The 13,136-nt window shown below is 42.2% G+C and overlaps 1 protein-coding gene across 3 annotated transcripts in view; it reads right to left on the reverse strand.

The window, feature by feature from the left end:
- LOC121862369 (cartilage oligomeric matrix protein-like) overlaps nucleotides 1-12,589 on the reverse strand; it is a 61,382-nt gene extending 48,793 nt beyond the window's left edge. The window contains exon 1 of one of the 3 annotated variants that reach the window (XM_042360623.1): nucleotides 12,292-12,589. In XM_042360623.1, coding sequence (XP_042216557.1) covers nucleotides 12,292-12,367 — 76 coding nt within the window. In that variant the 5' untranslated portion in view covers nucleotides 12,368-12,589. The remainder of the gene's footprint in view (nucleotides 1-12,291) is intronic. The other 2 variants (XM_042360641.1, XM_042360632.1) reach the window with 2 other exon arrangements.
- Between the last annotated feature and the right edge of the window lie 547 nt (nucleotides 12,590-13,136).

Raw genomic sequence — 13,136 nt, forward strand, 5'->3', positions numbered from 1 at the left:
AATCTCAGACAGACCTTCGATAATATAATTTGTTTTGAGAATTTTTAATATTATCTTCCAAGAGGTAACGACATATATTAAACATTTAATTAGATAATCTAATCTTAACTCATTGTCTATCGTGAATTAAAAAGATAAACTGCCTAGCTCTCTAAAGTCACCGTAAATGTTGAAATGTTGAGGGAGGAATGGGGAGGAGAGGGGAGGGGTCATTTTAACATTAACCTCATATTAACATTATTCCAAAGGTTGTTGCCATATTGAGTTCCGTTAAATAATAAATTGTGTTGTGTTTTGTTTTTAAGTTTAACACAGCGACTAGTTTAGAAAATAAAGGTGAGACAGCAAGATATATTTTAAAGAATAGAGACATCAACGAAAACACAAACACACGACACTAATTAACTTAACACAAAGTGACAGACAGCACCAGGCGGGTTACACAGATGGGACAACAATAAAACAGAAAACACACCAATTTGCCTAAGTAATCCCCACCTTTCATAAATACCAGATGAAGAATGTCAGGCAAGACCATCAACTCGACGACCCGGTTTTATGACGGCGCGGGGGAGCTGGTCTTTGAGGCAGTAGATGGCGTTGTGTTCCCGCGCCCCCATTTGAACGCTAAGGAGGTGGGAGGATAATGAGGTCGCCCACATGTGTACACTGTTTGTCTGACCTTCTCTCTGACATATTTTTACAGGTTACGACCTTGACACACATGTGAAGCACCTTGCAAGATGAACTGAAGTGCTCTCTGATACTTATACATACACACTCACACGTCATACACACACGCGAACGCACGTACCAGTCACACACACACACACACTCAACACACGCACCTACCAGTCACACACACACACACGTCATGGGGGGTGAGGGAGGGTGGCGGAAGCGAAAGATCATGAAATATTACGGCCATTTTACCTAAATTCAAGCCGAGTTTATTCTTTATATTGTTCAACATTGCAATTCGGTCAATATGTATAATGTTTTCATCTGCTTCACTATGAATCAGAAGACGTGAGCTTGACTCTCTAAAACACGAGTCACAAATCTTCATCAAGTTGGTAAACAAAAAGCCCGGTCGACGCCTCGTGTGTTTAGACAGAGACAAACATGACTGTCTCTCCCCATGTGTTTGAATGGAGTTTTTTTTTATATATACCCCACCTACGTGCTTGATGGCGCATATATTAATATCATAAAAAATAATAATTTCTTAAACATTTAACCAGTATAACTAAAAGACAGAATTAAATTGAAAACAGAATTACATATCTAAGCGCATTACACTATCCTGAGTATAAGAAATAACCTTCGGGGGAAAACAAAGTTATATTAATTCAAAACCTTCAACGAAATTAACGTCTAAGGGGATTCTTTTTCTTACACAACAGAATTAAGTGTCTGGTGGGCGTGCCCCTAGGATGGTTGATGGTGGTGGTGGTGGGTGCAGGGTGCGGGCGGTTGAGTTAGGCCGCGCGACTCGTGTGGGTGATAACACAACTCTTAATCTGGCGGCAACAACCAAACTTTAAAAAAAAAACACCTTGGTCGTTACTTTATACGGCTTTATGACAACACACGTCGATGACTTTTAATAATATTCCTCTCCGTTCAACAATTTAATAAAATCTCTCGTTTTAATTCTCGTTTATTCGTCTATTATTATATATTTACTTTTTATTTGGTTTTGTTACCCCTCGACTCCCTTGATGCCGAGAAATCGTTCCGTGTTTATTTTTTCCTCTCTGGGATGATTTTCGGTTCATCATTTATTTATTCAATGCGCGTACTTGGCTAAAAATGTCTGATTCCAGGACGTCACTGGATAAAAGTCTGAAAGTGTGAAGCTAAAGTTCTCTACGGTAGGGAGTTCAGCGTCGACCAAGACATCCTCTTCTGCAACCTTCCCGGGTGAAGAACTGGTTGGAGGGGTCGTGGTCACATTCCACCTCAGAAACGATCATCAACGGCCACAAGGGACGGGGAGGGTTGCTGGTAGTGGTGGTAGTTTAAGTGATGGTGGTAGTAGTGGTGGTGGTGGCAGTCATGGGGGTAGATTTGATAGAAGTACGGTGATGGTGGTAGCAGCTCCGACCAACCCAAAAACACTACCATCTTCCGGACCACTACCACCATCACCTACTGAACTGCTACCACTACAAACCACAACCTGTTAAGACCATCAAAACCCCAATCAATAAAATATGTGCGGAAAAAAAGAAGAAATCCACTCGCTACATCAAGACAGTTAAGAGAGAAACAAAAGACTGTTTTCTTGCGCCGTGTCGTGGACGTCTTCACATTTTAAAAAGGACGCCTCATATCTGTAATGAAAACCTCGCCTCGTTCCCCTGGCTGTCACCACATAGCATGAGAAGAGACATGGTGTGTGTGTGTGTTGACTCCCTCCCTCAGCACCTGTCTCCCCATACGCTACTACTGCTACTGCTGCTGGTGATGTCATCTATTGACTCAACACGCCATAAAAGTACTTTCCCGCGTCAGGTGTTCATAGTCGACGATCAACCAGTGCCTCTTACTTCCCCAGAGTGTTCAAGGACTGCCGTCTTGGGTTCAATGTTTCAGAGTGTTTTCTTCGTGTGGCTGTTAAGATGAATCCTCTCTATTGGTTGAGAACTAAATATATATAATAAACTCTTTACAATATATGACCAGAAGAGGCGTGGGCGTGCAGGTGTGAGGGACGTGGGGAGGAGTCGACCTCATAAAAAGATACTGGGAGCCCTTATCATCCCCCGTTTTGGGTCAGCCATACTGTTTAGTGATCAACATCTGTCACAAACCTCAACACGGATCATGAACGAGACTCCAGCAGATAATATTGTTCTGGTGATTACGTTGGTTGGTTTACACTTGATGTATTAGAGTGTGGTAAGACTGGTGTATCCGACTCACATGTGGTGGTTTAGTGAGTAAAGTTCCTCCCCCACGCCGCTGCCGCCACAAGGCCCCGCCCACACCATCAGCCAAGGCCGCTACCCGTGACGTCACTCCCCCCACACAGGTGTACTAAAATGGTGTGTGGCATAACACTGTCCGCCTACACACTTGAACATTTTGAAGCTGAACTGTGGCCATGAAGTACCACCAGGTTGGAGAGAGGACCTGGGTGATGATGGTGTACCTCAGGGCACCTCGCTGGTCACCCCGCTTCAGGTAGCTCCACCTCCTTCACCTCGCGAGACTTATATGGATCCAGCCTGCGACACTTGTCTCCTCGTTCAAGCACCAATTTGTCGTTCCAGGTCACCGGTGTCTGAGGCTACGCACCACGTCAGTGAAGAGTACACAATGGTCGCTGCCAGATGATACTCATCCTTGTGTTTTGAGTCACCGAACAGAATTAGATTATGCAACTGGAGATCAAATTCCCGCGTAGAAATAAAGAAAAGATATCATAAATATTTTAGTGTCTTTTTAGATTTTAACCACCGCCGTAAGTTTAGATAAGGAATGTCTGCCTGTTTGTATATATATTACGTGAGTGTGTATGAGGGAGTAGTAGATGTATGTCTTAAGAATATATATATTTATAATGAATGTGTATTGTATACATGTGTTTCTACATTACTACGAGGAAATATCTCCGTGTAATATCTTCCGCTACACAACTCCACCCAAAACTAATTATGTAAACACTTTCACCAGTCACCTTAATTGATAACCCTCACGAACCTGGCAACACCGCGCCCACTGCCTCACCTTATCATATACCCAATACCCACCTCTCATACATAGCCAACATAGTCTATAGCACCCTACATAGCCTAGCATCCAATAGCCGCCCCTCATACACACTCCAACACCCGCCCCTAATACACAGCCGTTGACAAGATAACACACCCGGTCGTCTCCTTACAAGGCAGGACACTATTGGTTACATCTCTCAGGTGTTAGTTTGTTTTCGTCGTTTTCTTAGGTTAGTAATCCAAGAACTGAAAATCGTGACCCCCGTGACCGTAAGCATTGTGTGTGTGTGTGTGTGTGTGTTGGAGAAGGTGTTGTTGCCATCCTATGAACGTTAGGAGTCACAGTGTCGGCCTGACCTGACCTAAGCCAACCTAACCTAAGAACACTAGTTGAGTTCATTACAGCTGGGATCACGTCAATGGAAAAAAGATATTCACACACACACACACACACACACACACACACACACACACACACACACACACACACACACACACACACACACACACACACACAGGTCCGTTATAGCCTCACCAATATAATAATTCCCAAAAAGCTGCCACGAAACTAAAAAATAAAAATAAATAAATAAAACGTAAAATCATGTAAGAATCGGGCAAGTTTTTCAAAAAGTTTACGATGACTTAAAGAAAATAAGCGTTTGGTTAGCGTGGTAAAACCTACCCTCTTAAAGTTGAATCCTAAATGTACTTTATAATGATTGAATGGACATTAAGCAGCAACCTGATTACTGATATATGCATAATCTCTTCACATTATATCAACAATCACCACTACATCACCGCCATGACTCTGAGGAGGTGTGTGTGTGTGTGTCTGTGTGCGTGTGTGTGTGTGTGTGTCTGTGTGCGTGTCAAATAAATGTCTTGTCGTGGATATAGATACAATTCACATCTTTCCCACGCAGCAGCCATCAACGTCAAGCAGTAAACAAATTTATAGAGGGGCGTGGTCTGTTTATATTGAGCAGCTGCCACACGTGGGGTTTGTTTATGCCGATCAGCTGTGATACTGCGACTGGCCAATCAAACGCACACGTATTGACTCCCTCTCATCTACACCTACACCCCCACCCAACCAGTGCTACGATACTCACCTCACTAAAACACACACACACACACGCGCGCGCCACGTATTGTCGAATCGTGATACAAAAACTTCATAATCATATTTCTGTAAGTTCTTCGTCTTCCTGGTACAAACAATCATGTACCCTGGTATACAGTATGTACACAGTGTAGCAGGAGACAGGTGGGTGGGATGTGGTGTGTCAGGTGTAGAAGCGACAACCGCAGCTATATTTGTCATCCTCAAATATACTGTATATATATTTAGCGTTGGCAGCCTCAGAGACACAATAACCTAACCCAGCTTAACCTAACTTAACCCAACCTAACTTAACTCAACTTAAACTAACCTAACCCCCAGGTAGCATTAGGGTGGTTAGTCATGTCAAATAAGATAGATGTAGAGGGGCGGGAGCGTGACCATAGGCGCGGGGGCGTGACCATAGGCGTGGGAGGCACTTTGTTTAGAGAGAGACGTAGACTTTCATGGTCTCTAATAAGGGTTAGGAGAGGCGGCTGTGCTTCCTGGTACACACACACACGAGAGAGAGATGATCCACTAGGTCATGTGCATTCGTAATAATTAATAATATAGTAATTAGATTTGTTTATATAATTGGAGGTACACAGGGGCTTTTTCTATCACGTCACAAGCTATAGGACACATTACCGACAACGAGGTTATTTCACTTTCTTCTCATTCTAATTATTTAATCTTATCATCATCATCATATATTATCTAATGTACTGAGTAATAGAGCTGTTATCCTCTCTCTCTCTCTCTCTCTCTCTCTCTCTCTCTCTCTCTCCCCCGCGCCCCAAAAATAAAAATATAGCTCCAACTTCTAAATTTAAGGACAAACAACTAATTCTGTTAAATAATTTCCCTCTGACGATATTTTAGGGGCAGTGTGGATACAGTACACTGAATACTATCCCTTAAGCACATAAGGATTCAGATAAGTTTGGAAAGTACACTCGAATACCTTCGCTTCTCCAAATGTCAAGTTGGGTACTCATTCATAGCTGGGTTGAGATGGGGGTGGCACCGGGAACTAACTAAAGACACTTTGGACTGGAGGTAAAAGCTGTATCCACTCGGTTACCGCACTCTTTTACGAGGTGTGTCTGTGTAAAGTGCTATGAAGATTGGTCAAGGAGTTTGTGAGGGAGGCTGTTGTCACGTGGTGGTGGTGGCAACACTGTGGTAGTGGTGGTAGAACCAGAGAAGCGTCACTCTCAACATAATGCATCTACCGGCCTGTCTCACCCACCCTCCCTCACTCCCTCCATGCTAACCCCCCCCCCCCCACACCTCCCTGGTAATTAGGTCACAGGTGTCGTGAGGTATTTAGTATTATTAATTAAACTTTTATTAACGTGAGTATCTAAAATATTTAAGTTAATTAATTCAGAAACACCAAAACATGTAAATACAGGAACAAGTGCAGGTATAAATGAAAGTGCAGGTATAAGAACAAGTCTACATAAAGTAAGATGTTCAATTACAAGTTAAGAAATTTCAAAATAATAACTTCACAAATTTTGTTCAAGGTGAAGTACAATTGCATCCAAAATTATAATGTCTCTAATGCAAAAAAAAGTCAGGGTAAAATTTATGTAAAAATCACAGTCCTTATTTAACTAAATTACCTTCAACTAGATGATGCCAGATATAGTCAATAGTGTTTAGGAAATATTTATCTACAACTGTACATTAGTAAGCCACTTGAATTTCGCAATCACATAACATTTTTCTAGATTTTGCTTCATGTTGAAAAAAAGACGAACCTAACTTATTTTTGGCTAAGTTAGTGTGAGAAAAACACAATATAACATAGAAAACGGAGCCTTCTAAATTCTGTAGCCTAGTTTAATATAATTTAGAAATTCAACAGGTACGTTACACCACTGTATACGGATAGCTCTCGCCTCTCAGTGGGTGTGTTGAATTGTGAATGAATGCGCACTTGTGTGTAGGTATACTGTGTAGGTGTTTAGTGTGGTGGCGGGCGTGGGCAGCAGGACAGGGGTGGACAACACAGTTTACCGTCAGGGGCAGCAGCTCCAGGGTCATGTTGATATAAGGAAGGCAGACTAAGACATCCCAGCGTTTGAGGTAACACACTGCTGTCTGTCGCCGGTAATATTGATTTTAATTGACCCACGAGTTTCGTTTTTTTTTACAATATACTTATCATGTAGTTTAAACAATTTTTAAAACACTTTTCTTCTATGACATTTTCGTCGGAAACGTGTATTTTTCGGGTATTTTAACCGATAAAATTACATCCAATATTAGTTGTTTAAAGTGGGCAGGTGCTTTGATGTAAAGGGATTATGTGTGGGAAAATATTAAAAATAACACCAAACAAACCTTTGAAAACCTGACCTAATATTTCCTAACTTGTAAAAATTATAAAATTATAAAAAGTTTACCTTATTTATATTTTCGGTGTTTAGTAGGTGATGTTTTCGGTTTTTGGTATTGGTGTGTTATCGGTGTTCAGATGAGGAGGGATCTATAAACTCAAAAGTGATTCTTAACATTTTTACAAGTTAGGAAACGTTAGGACAGGTTTTCATAGGCTTGTTTAGTGTTATTTTTAATATCTTACCCCACATTTGTCCTCTACTTCAAAGCCCTGCCCACTTTAAACAACTAATATTGGATGTAATTTTATCGGTTTAAATACTTAAAAAAATATATAAATTTCCGACGAAAATGTCAAAGAAGAAAAGTGTTTTAAAATTGTTTAAACTACATGATAGGTATATTTTAAAAAGCCAAAAGTTGTGGGGCAATTAAAATTAATATTTCCCTGTCGCCTGTGCTTCTGATGACCTCGGCGCGTAGAAGTTGGGAGAACTACTACAAACATTTTGGTGTATTTATCTTATCCAAGTTACTCGACTTTGGTTTAGTGTTTAAGTTTTGTTTGTTTAGTCAACGCCAGACTAACATACTCCAGGAATCCTAAACAACTGCGTAATTCTCTGTGGGTCGCGGCCCTCAGTAAAGTACACACGGTAAACCTCAGTGGAAACGAGTGCCAAATAGCTTGCGCGTTCTTCAGGAAAGCCAAGTTACGGAGACAATCTTGTAAGCTTTTTCAGTTAAAACAACATCTTTAAATGTTTTTAAGAAGCACTGCACTGCTAAGTTCATTCATTATTACTTCGTTAGTACATTTTGACATCTGCCTCCGCTGGTGATAACACTTGTACCAGATGGGGAAGTTCACCTTATTTGATCATTTAGATATTTCTTTCGTATTCAAGATGAAGGCTCTGTTCTACACCACTATCCCCAACTCTCCATCTGACTATATAACACTAGTCTGTACAAGAGCAGGCGAACTAGTGACTTCACAACAAAATCTCGGGGCTCTGAAGTGATACAGGTACAGGTACATAACATCTCGACCCACCCAATGTTTATCCAGTTGTCTCTCGGAGGGTACTCATGCTTGAAGAACACCTATGCAGCGAACAGTTGTTGTGTGGGCGTGTTCTGTACAGCATATGACTATATTGCCCCTGGTATAGCATTTCATCTAGTGGGGGATGCCATACTGCTTTGTGGGAGCACCATAAGTCACACAACCATCTGAAGCTCTTAGCGTCAAGTGATGGTGTTTCTTCACTGGATCAGGTTCGCTTTGTTGACTTTTATGTGATCATCAAACAACAACTCACCATGAACCACCACCATGTAGTACTGGTGGTGAAGGCAGTATACTAAATAACATTCGTTTTCTTTCAGCAATTATTAAACCATAAAGAAAACGTAACGTCACAGATATATATTTGCTAAGAGAAAATGTGGAGAGGATAAAAAAAAATAGTGAAAATAAGAAGAGAAATACAGACAGACAAGCTGGTGTTATTCCCCTGTATAAATCCAAACCAGGTTATTATACAGGTCATATGTGTAAAGTACCTCCCTTCCCACAGCCCACTCAATCCCCCTCCCACTCCTTACCCCTCCACAACCCACTCAATCCAACCCCCAACTCTGGACTTAGCATCCCTCCCCCCCCTGTTAATGGTTCTGCCAGGTGGTAGAAGGTGATGGTGGTGGTAGGTGATGGTCGTGGTAGTGATAGTAGTAGTGGTGGTAGTACTGATGGTTGTAGTGATGGTGGTGGCACTGATAGCAGCAGTTTTATAAAAATTGCAAAATAAAAAGCACAACATAATGGAACTTAATTAATATCAGAAATTAAAAGGAAAAAAAATCATAAACACTACCCAAGGCTCAGTAACAAGTCCTTGAGTGGCAGAAAGAGGAAATGATGGTCAGTTAACCCAACACAGGTTCCAGCTGCTGGGGAAACAAGTGTTCTAAAATTATTCATCTACTTGTAAACACGACTTCGCGTTTACGCATTGGTAAGAGCATACGTCTATATTCGCACGTATCATTACTGAACGAATCTGGCTGGGGTGAAGGTGAAAATAATGATACAACTGGCAACTTTCCTCCCGCCCACAGCTGATTACTAGAGCATCCTCAACGTTCATCACTGATTTACAAGATGGTTTTGTAGCGGCTGTGTTAAGATTGATTGTGATCCCCGGCCTTGATATCCAAAAAATGTTCTGGCATTAAAAACTTCTTATGTATGGGTAAGACGACTCCCGGGCCACAAAGTAGAGGAGATTAATTTGTCATTAGACGTTTGGTTAGAGTTTCCCAGCCTGTGCTCTGAGGCTTCTTGTCCCAACACGTTGAAATTAACCTCACAAAATAGCAGAATAATGTCACGTATATCTTCCTTTAGCGTGACGAGAGTGAAGCAAAAATACATAAATGCCTTTCAACTAAACAACGTCGCTTCATATAAAGATACTGAAATTAGGATTCATTCTGGGTTAACATGCAATGAATGACCAACCGTGGACAACAGCCTAACAACAACAAGGCAGTGACCACAGTCTGAGTGGAAACTAGTGTAGCGTCTAGACTGTCAGAGAGGAGGTTAACTGCTCCGCCAGTCACTGTACCCCCAACTACATGAACAATACACAGTCTCACGAACAGCGGCACACATGACACTGACCTAACGTACAGTACGATATACAAAATCTCACCTGGCCGAATTCCATCAACATTATTAATTAGGTAAAAAAATACCATTAACTCGAAATTTCTTGAAATCTAGAGTTAAGATTAATTAGGTTAGGTTATATGGAAGGTAATTCACTTACAACCATACAGGAGAATATGATAAAAAGTGTACCAGTTTCTACCAACGATAAGTTTATAGAGAGCAAATACAAAAAAAAATCACCAAACATTAGACCCAAGTAAATTCAACGTTGACGAGTGCCTGTTAGCGACATAAGCGTTGTGGGATCACCTTATTCCTCTACAGTCAAGCTTTAAACATTAAATGTTTGAAAGGTTTTGAAATAACTTTTTTTTCTTGTTGTTGTTGTTAAATTAGTGATACACCATATTCGCGCGAGTGTGTAAGGAAGAAGAGACAACTGACCAATAAAAAATTAAACTAGTAAGACGTGACCTCCACACCTTCGCCGCACCGTGGTTAGTTACTGCTAAAATCACATAGTTAATAACGTTTTCAAAGGACAATGCACCGTGGATAGTTTCTGCTAAAATCACATAGTTCAGTTATTTTTTCAGTCAAAAGAAAGTTAAACCGAACTGAGGATCAACAACACAAGGAACAAAGTGGTGAGATGACGCACCCAAGGATATTATCACTCACTTGTACCTACCACTCCTCTCTTTCTCTCTCTCGAGGTCACAACCAACACCTACAGGGTCCTGCCAACACCTACATGGTCCTGCCAACACCTACATGGTCCTGCCAACACCTACATGGTCACAACCAACACCTACATGGTTCTGTCAACACCTACATGGTCCTACTAACGCCTACATGGTCCTGCCAACACCTACATGGTCCTGCCAACACCTAAATGGTCACAACCAACACCTACATGGTTCTGTCAACACCTACATGGTCCTCAACACCTACATGGTCCTACAACACCTAGATGGTCACAACACCCTACATGGTCCTGCCAACACCTACATGGTCCTGCAACACCTACATGGTCCTGCCAACACCTACATGGTTCTGCCAACACCACATGGTCCTACTAACACCTACATGGTCCTGCAACACCTACATGGTTACTCCTAACACACCTACATGGTCCTACTAACACCTACATGGTCCTGCTACATGGTCTGCCAACACCTACATGGTTCTGTCAACACCTACATGGTCCTGCCAACACCTACATGGCTCTGTTAACACCTGCATGGTTCTGCCAACACCCACATGGTCCTACTAACACCTACATGGTCCTGCCAACACCTACATGGTTCTGCCAACACCTACATGGTTCTGTCAACACCTACATGGTCCTACTAACACCTACATGGTTCTGCCAACACCCACATGGTCCTACTAACACCTAGATGGTCCTGCCAACACCTAGATGGTCCTACTAACACCTAGATGGTCCTGCCAACACCTAGATGGTTCTGCCAACACCTTGTCTCTGAAGCCACAAATATACGTGCATTGTTGACGCGGGTGTCAAGATTAAGTTGTGGATCCCCTCACATAAGCCTCAGTGAGCGCGACAGAGTCAATACCTTAGCCAAAACTCGCTTCTGACAATGACACTGCTGAATATAATCTAACAGGAACCCTTAAAACTGTGATAACCAAAGAACTTGCTGGTGAGTTTGAAGGAACCGGAGTGCAAACAGGTATTATTAGTCAATTCATTGTTTTATCATGAAGATATGTATCGTGAATAACATATACAGTATATGGAGCAAGTAATAAGATCAATGTTAGGAAATAAGTGCAAAACTAAATGTAAGGTGTACGGCCAGACATAACCCTACTTCTTAGATTGAAAAGCAGGGGCAGGTCCAAGCGCACTGTGTATGAAACGGCGCAGTATTTTATCGCTGATGAGAAGACAGCTTATATATTTACTTATTAAGACTGTGTCTACTTTTTGCACCAAGTAGCTAAGTCAATTCTTATGTACAGAACTAAATTCACAATGTTCTTAAATGCTTTTCATGCAGATGTGAATAAACAGTAAATGTAAAGTGTGCTGCCAAACATATGACCTTCACACTTGGCAGTACGCCCCTCGCGCAGGTGTGAACAAAGTCGACTCCTATGTAAAGAACTTAGGAACCAATGTATTTACTGTAATGTAACAATATCCTGAACGCTGGGGTTTATTATGAGACCCTCTGTGACCTCTTCTCAGTAATAAGTGTTTGCGCTACCGTTCATAGGACGAGTATGGGGTGTACAGTAATCTAGCCGCTGTTTGCTGCAAAATTCAAATTCAACACCTATATGGTCCTACCAACACCTACATGGTCCTGTCAACACCTACATGGTCCTGTCAACACCTACATGGTCCTGTCACCAGGCGCTGTACTCGAGGTGTCAGTGTCACGTACCTTTATCGTAGGTGGTGGCGCAGGTGGCGACGGCAAGCAGCGCCAGGAGCACGACCCCTCTCGTGGACGACCACATGACGGCGGTGTCAGCGAGGGGCGCGAGGTAGTAGGGGGGTAGTTCTACCGGGAGTGTGACGCGGAACGGAGGGTGGTCACGGGGCACCACGAGACAGAGAAGGGAGGGTGACGGGGCACCACAGGGACGGAAGGATAGTCGGGGCAGCACAGCGGGGCGCGGGGCACGTCCACACGGAAGCACCGTCGAGGGTACAATGAGCAAGGGAGGGCCTGTGGAGCGTGGCAGTGCCCTAGGCCACGCCCCCTCCTGCCCACACACTCACGCACACTGAAGCCACCTCCCATACAGTGAGGAATGAAGTGCGTGGGCAGCCTAGTGACGCTGAGTGAGTGAGAGTGTATGTGTCACTCTCTTGTTTGACTTAAGATTTCAGCTCTGCGTCACACCTGGGGATTAGTTTTAATAAGTACTATAGTATACGTGCAGCATATATTTTTCTAACATCAGTGAAAACTAAACAAGAAATATTCTTGAATCACAAACTCACAATCTATTAATCCTAAAAAAACACTGTAATAAATAAACAATATAAATTTATTTACGAATTTAAGAGGGAAACTACCAATACGGTCGTTTCATTTCTTTGAACTTCAGTAACATACTAACATACCTATATCAGGAAAGTACCCTCATCCTGCATGTTGCGGGCACAGTAATTCAACCAGTGTCTGCAAATTTTTTACTTTCACATAAGCTGTGCTGACAACTGAGCGTTTTGCCTTTACCTTTGTAATTATTGTCAACATGCATTGCTTGGTGGGGGACC

This window comes from Homarus americanus, unplaced genomic scaffold (assembly GCF_018991925.1).
Source record: "Homarus americanus isolate GMGI-L3 unplaced genomic scaffold, GMGI_Hamer_2.0 scaffold40248, whole genome shotgun sequence".
Taxonomy (NCBI): Eukaryota; Metazoa; Arthropoda; class Malacostraca; order Decapoda; family Nephropidae; genus Homarus; species Homarus americanus.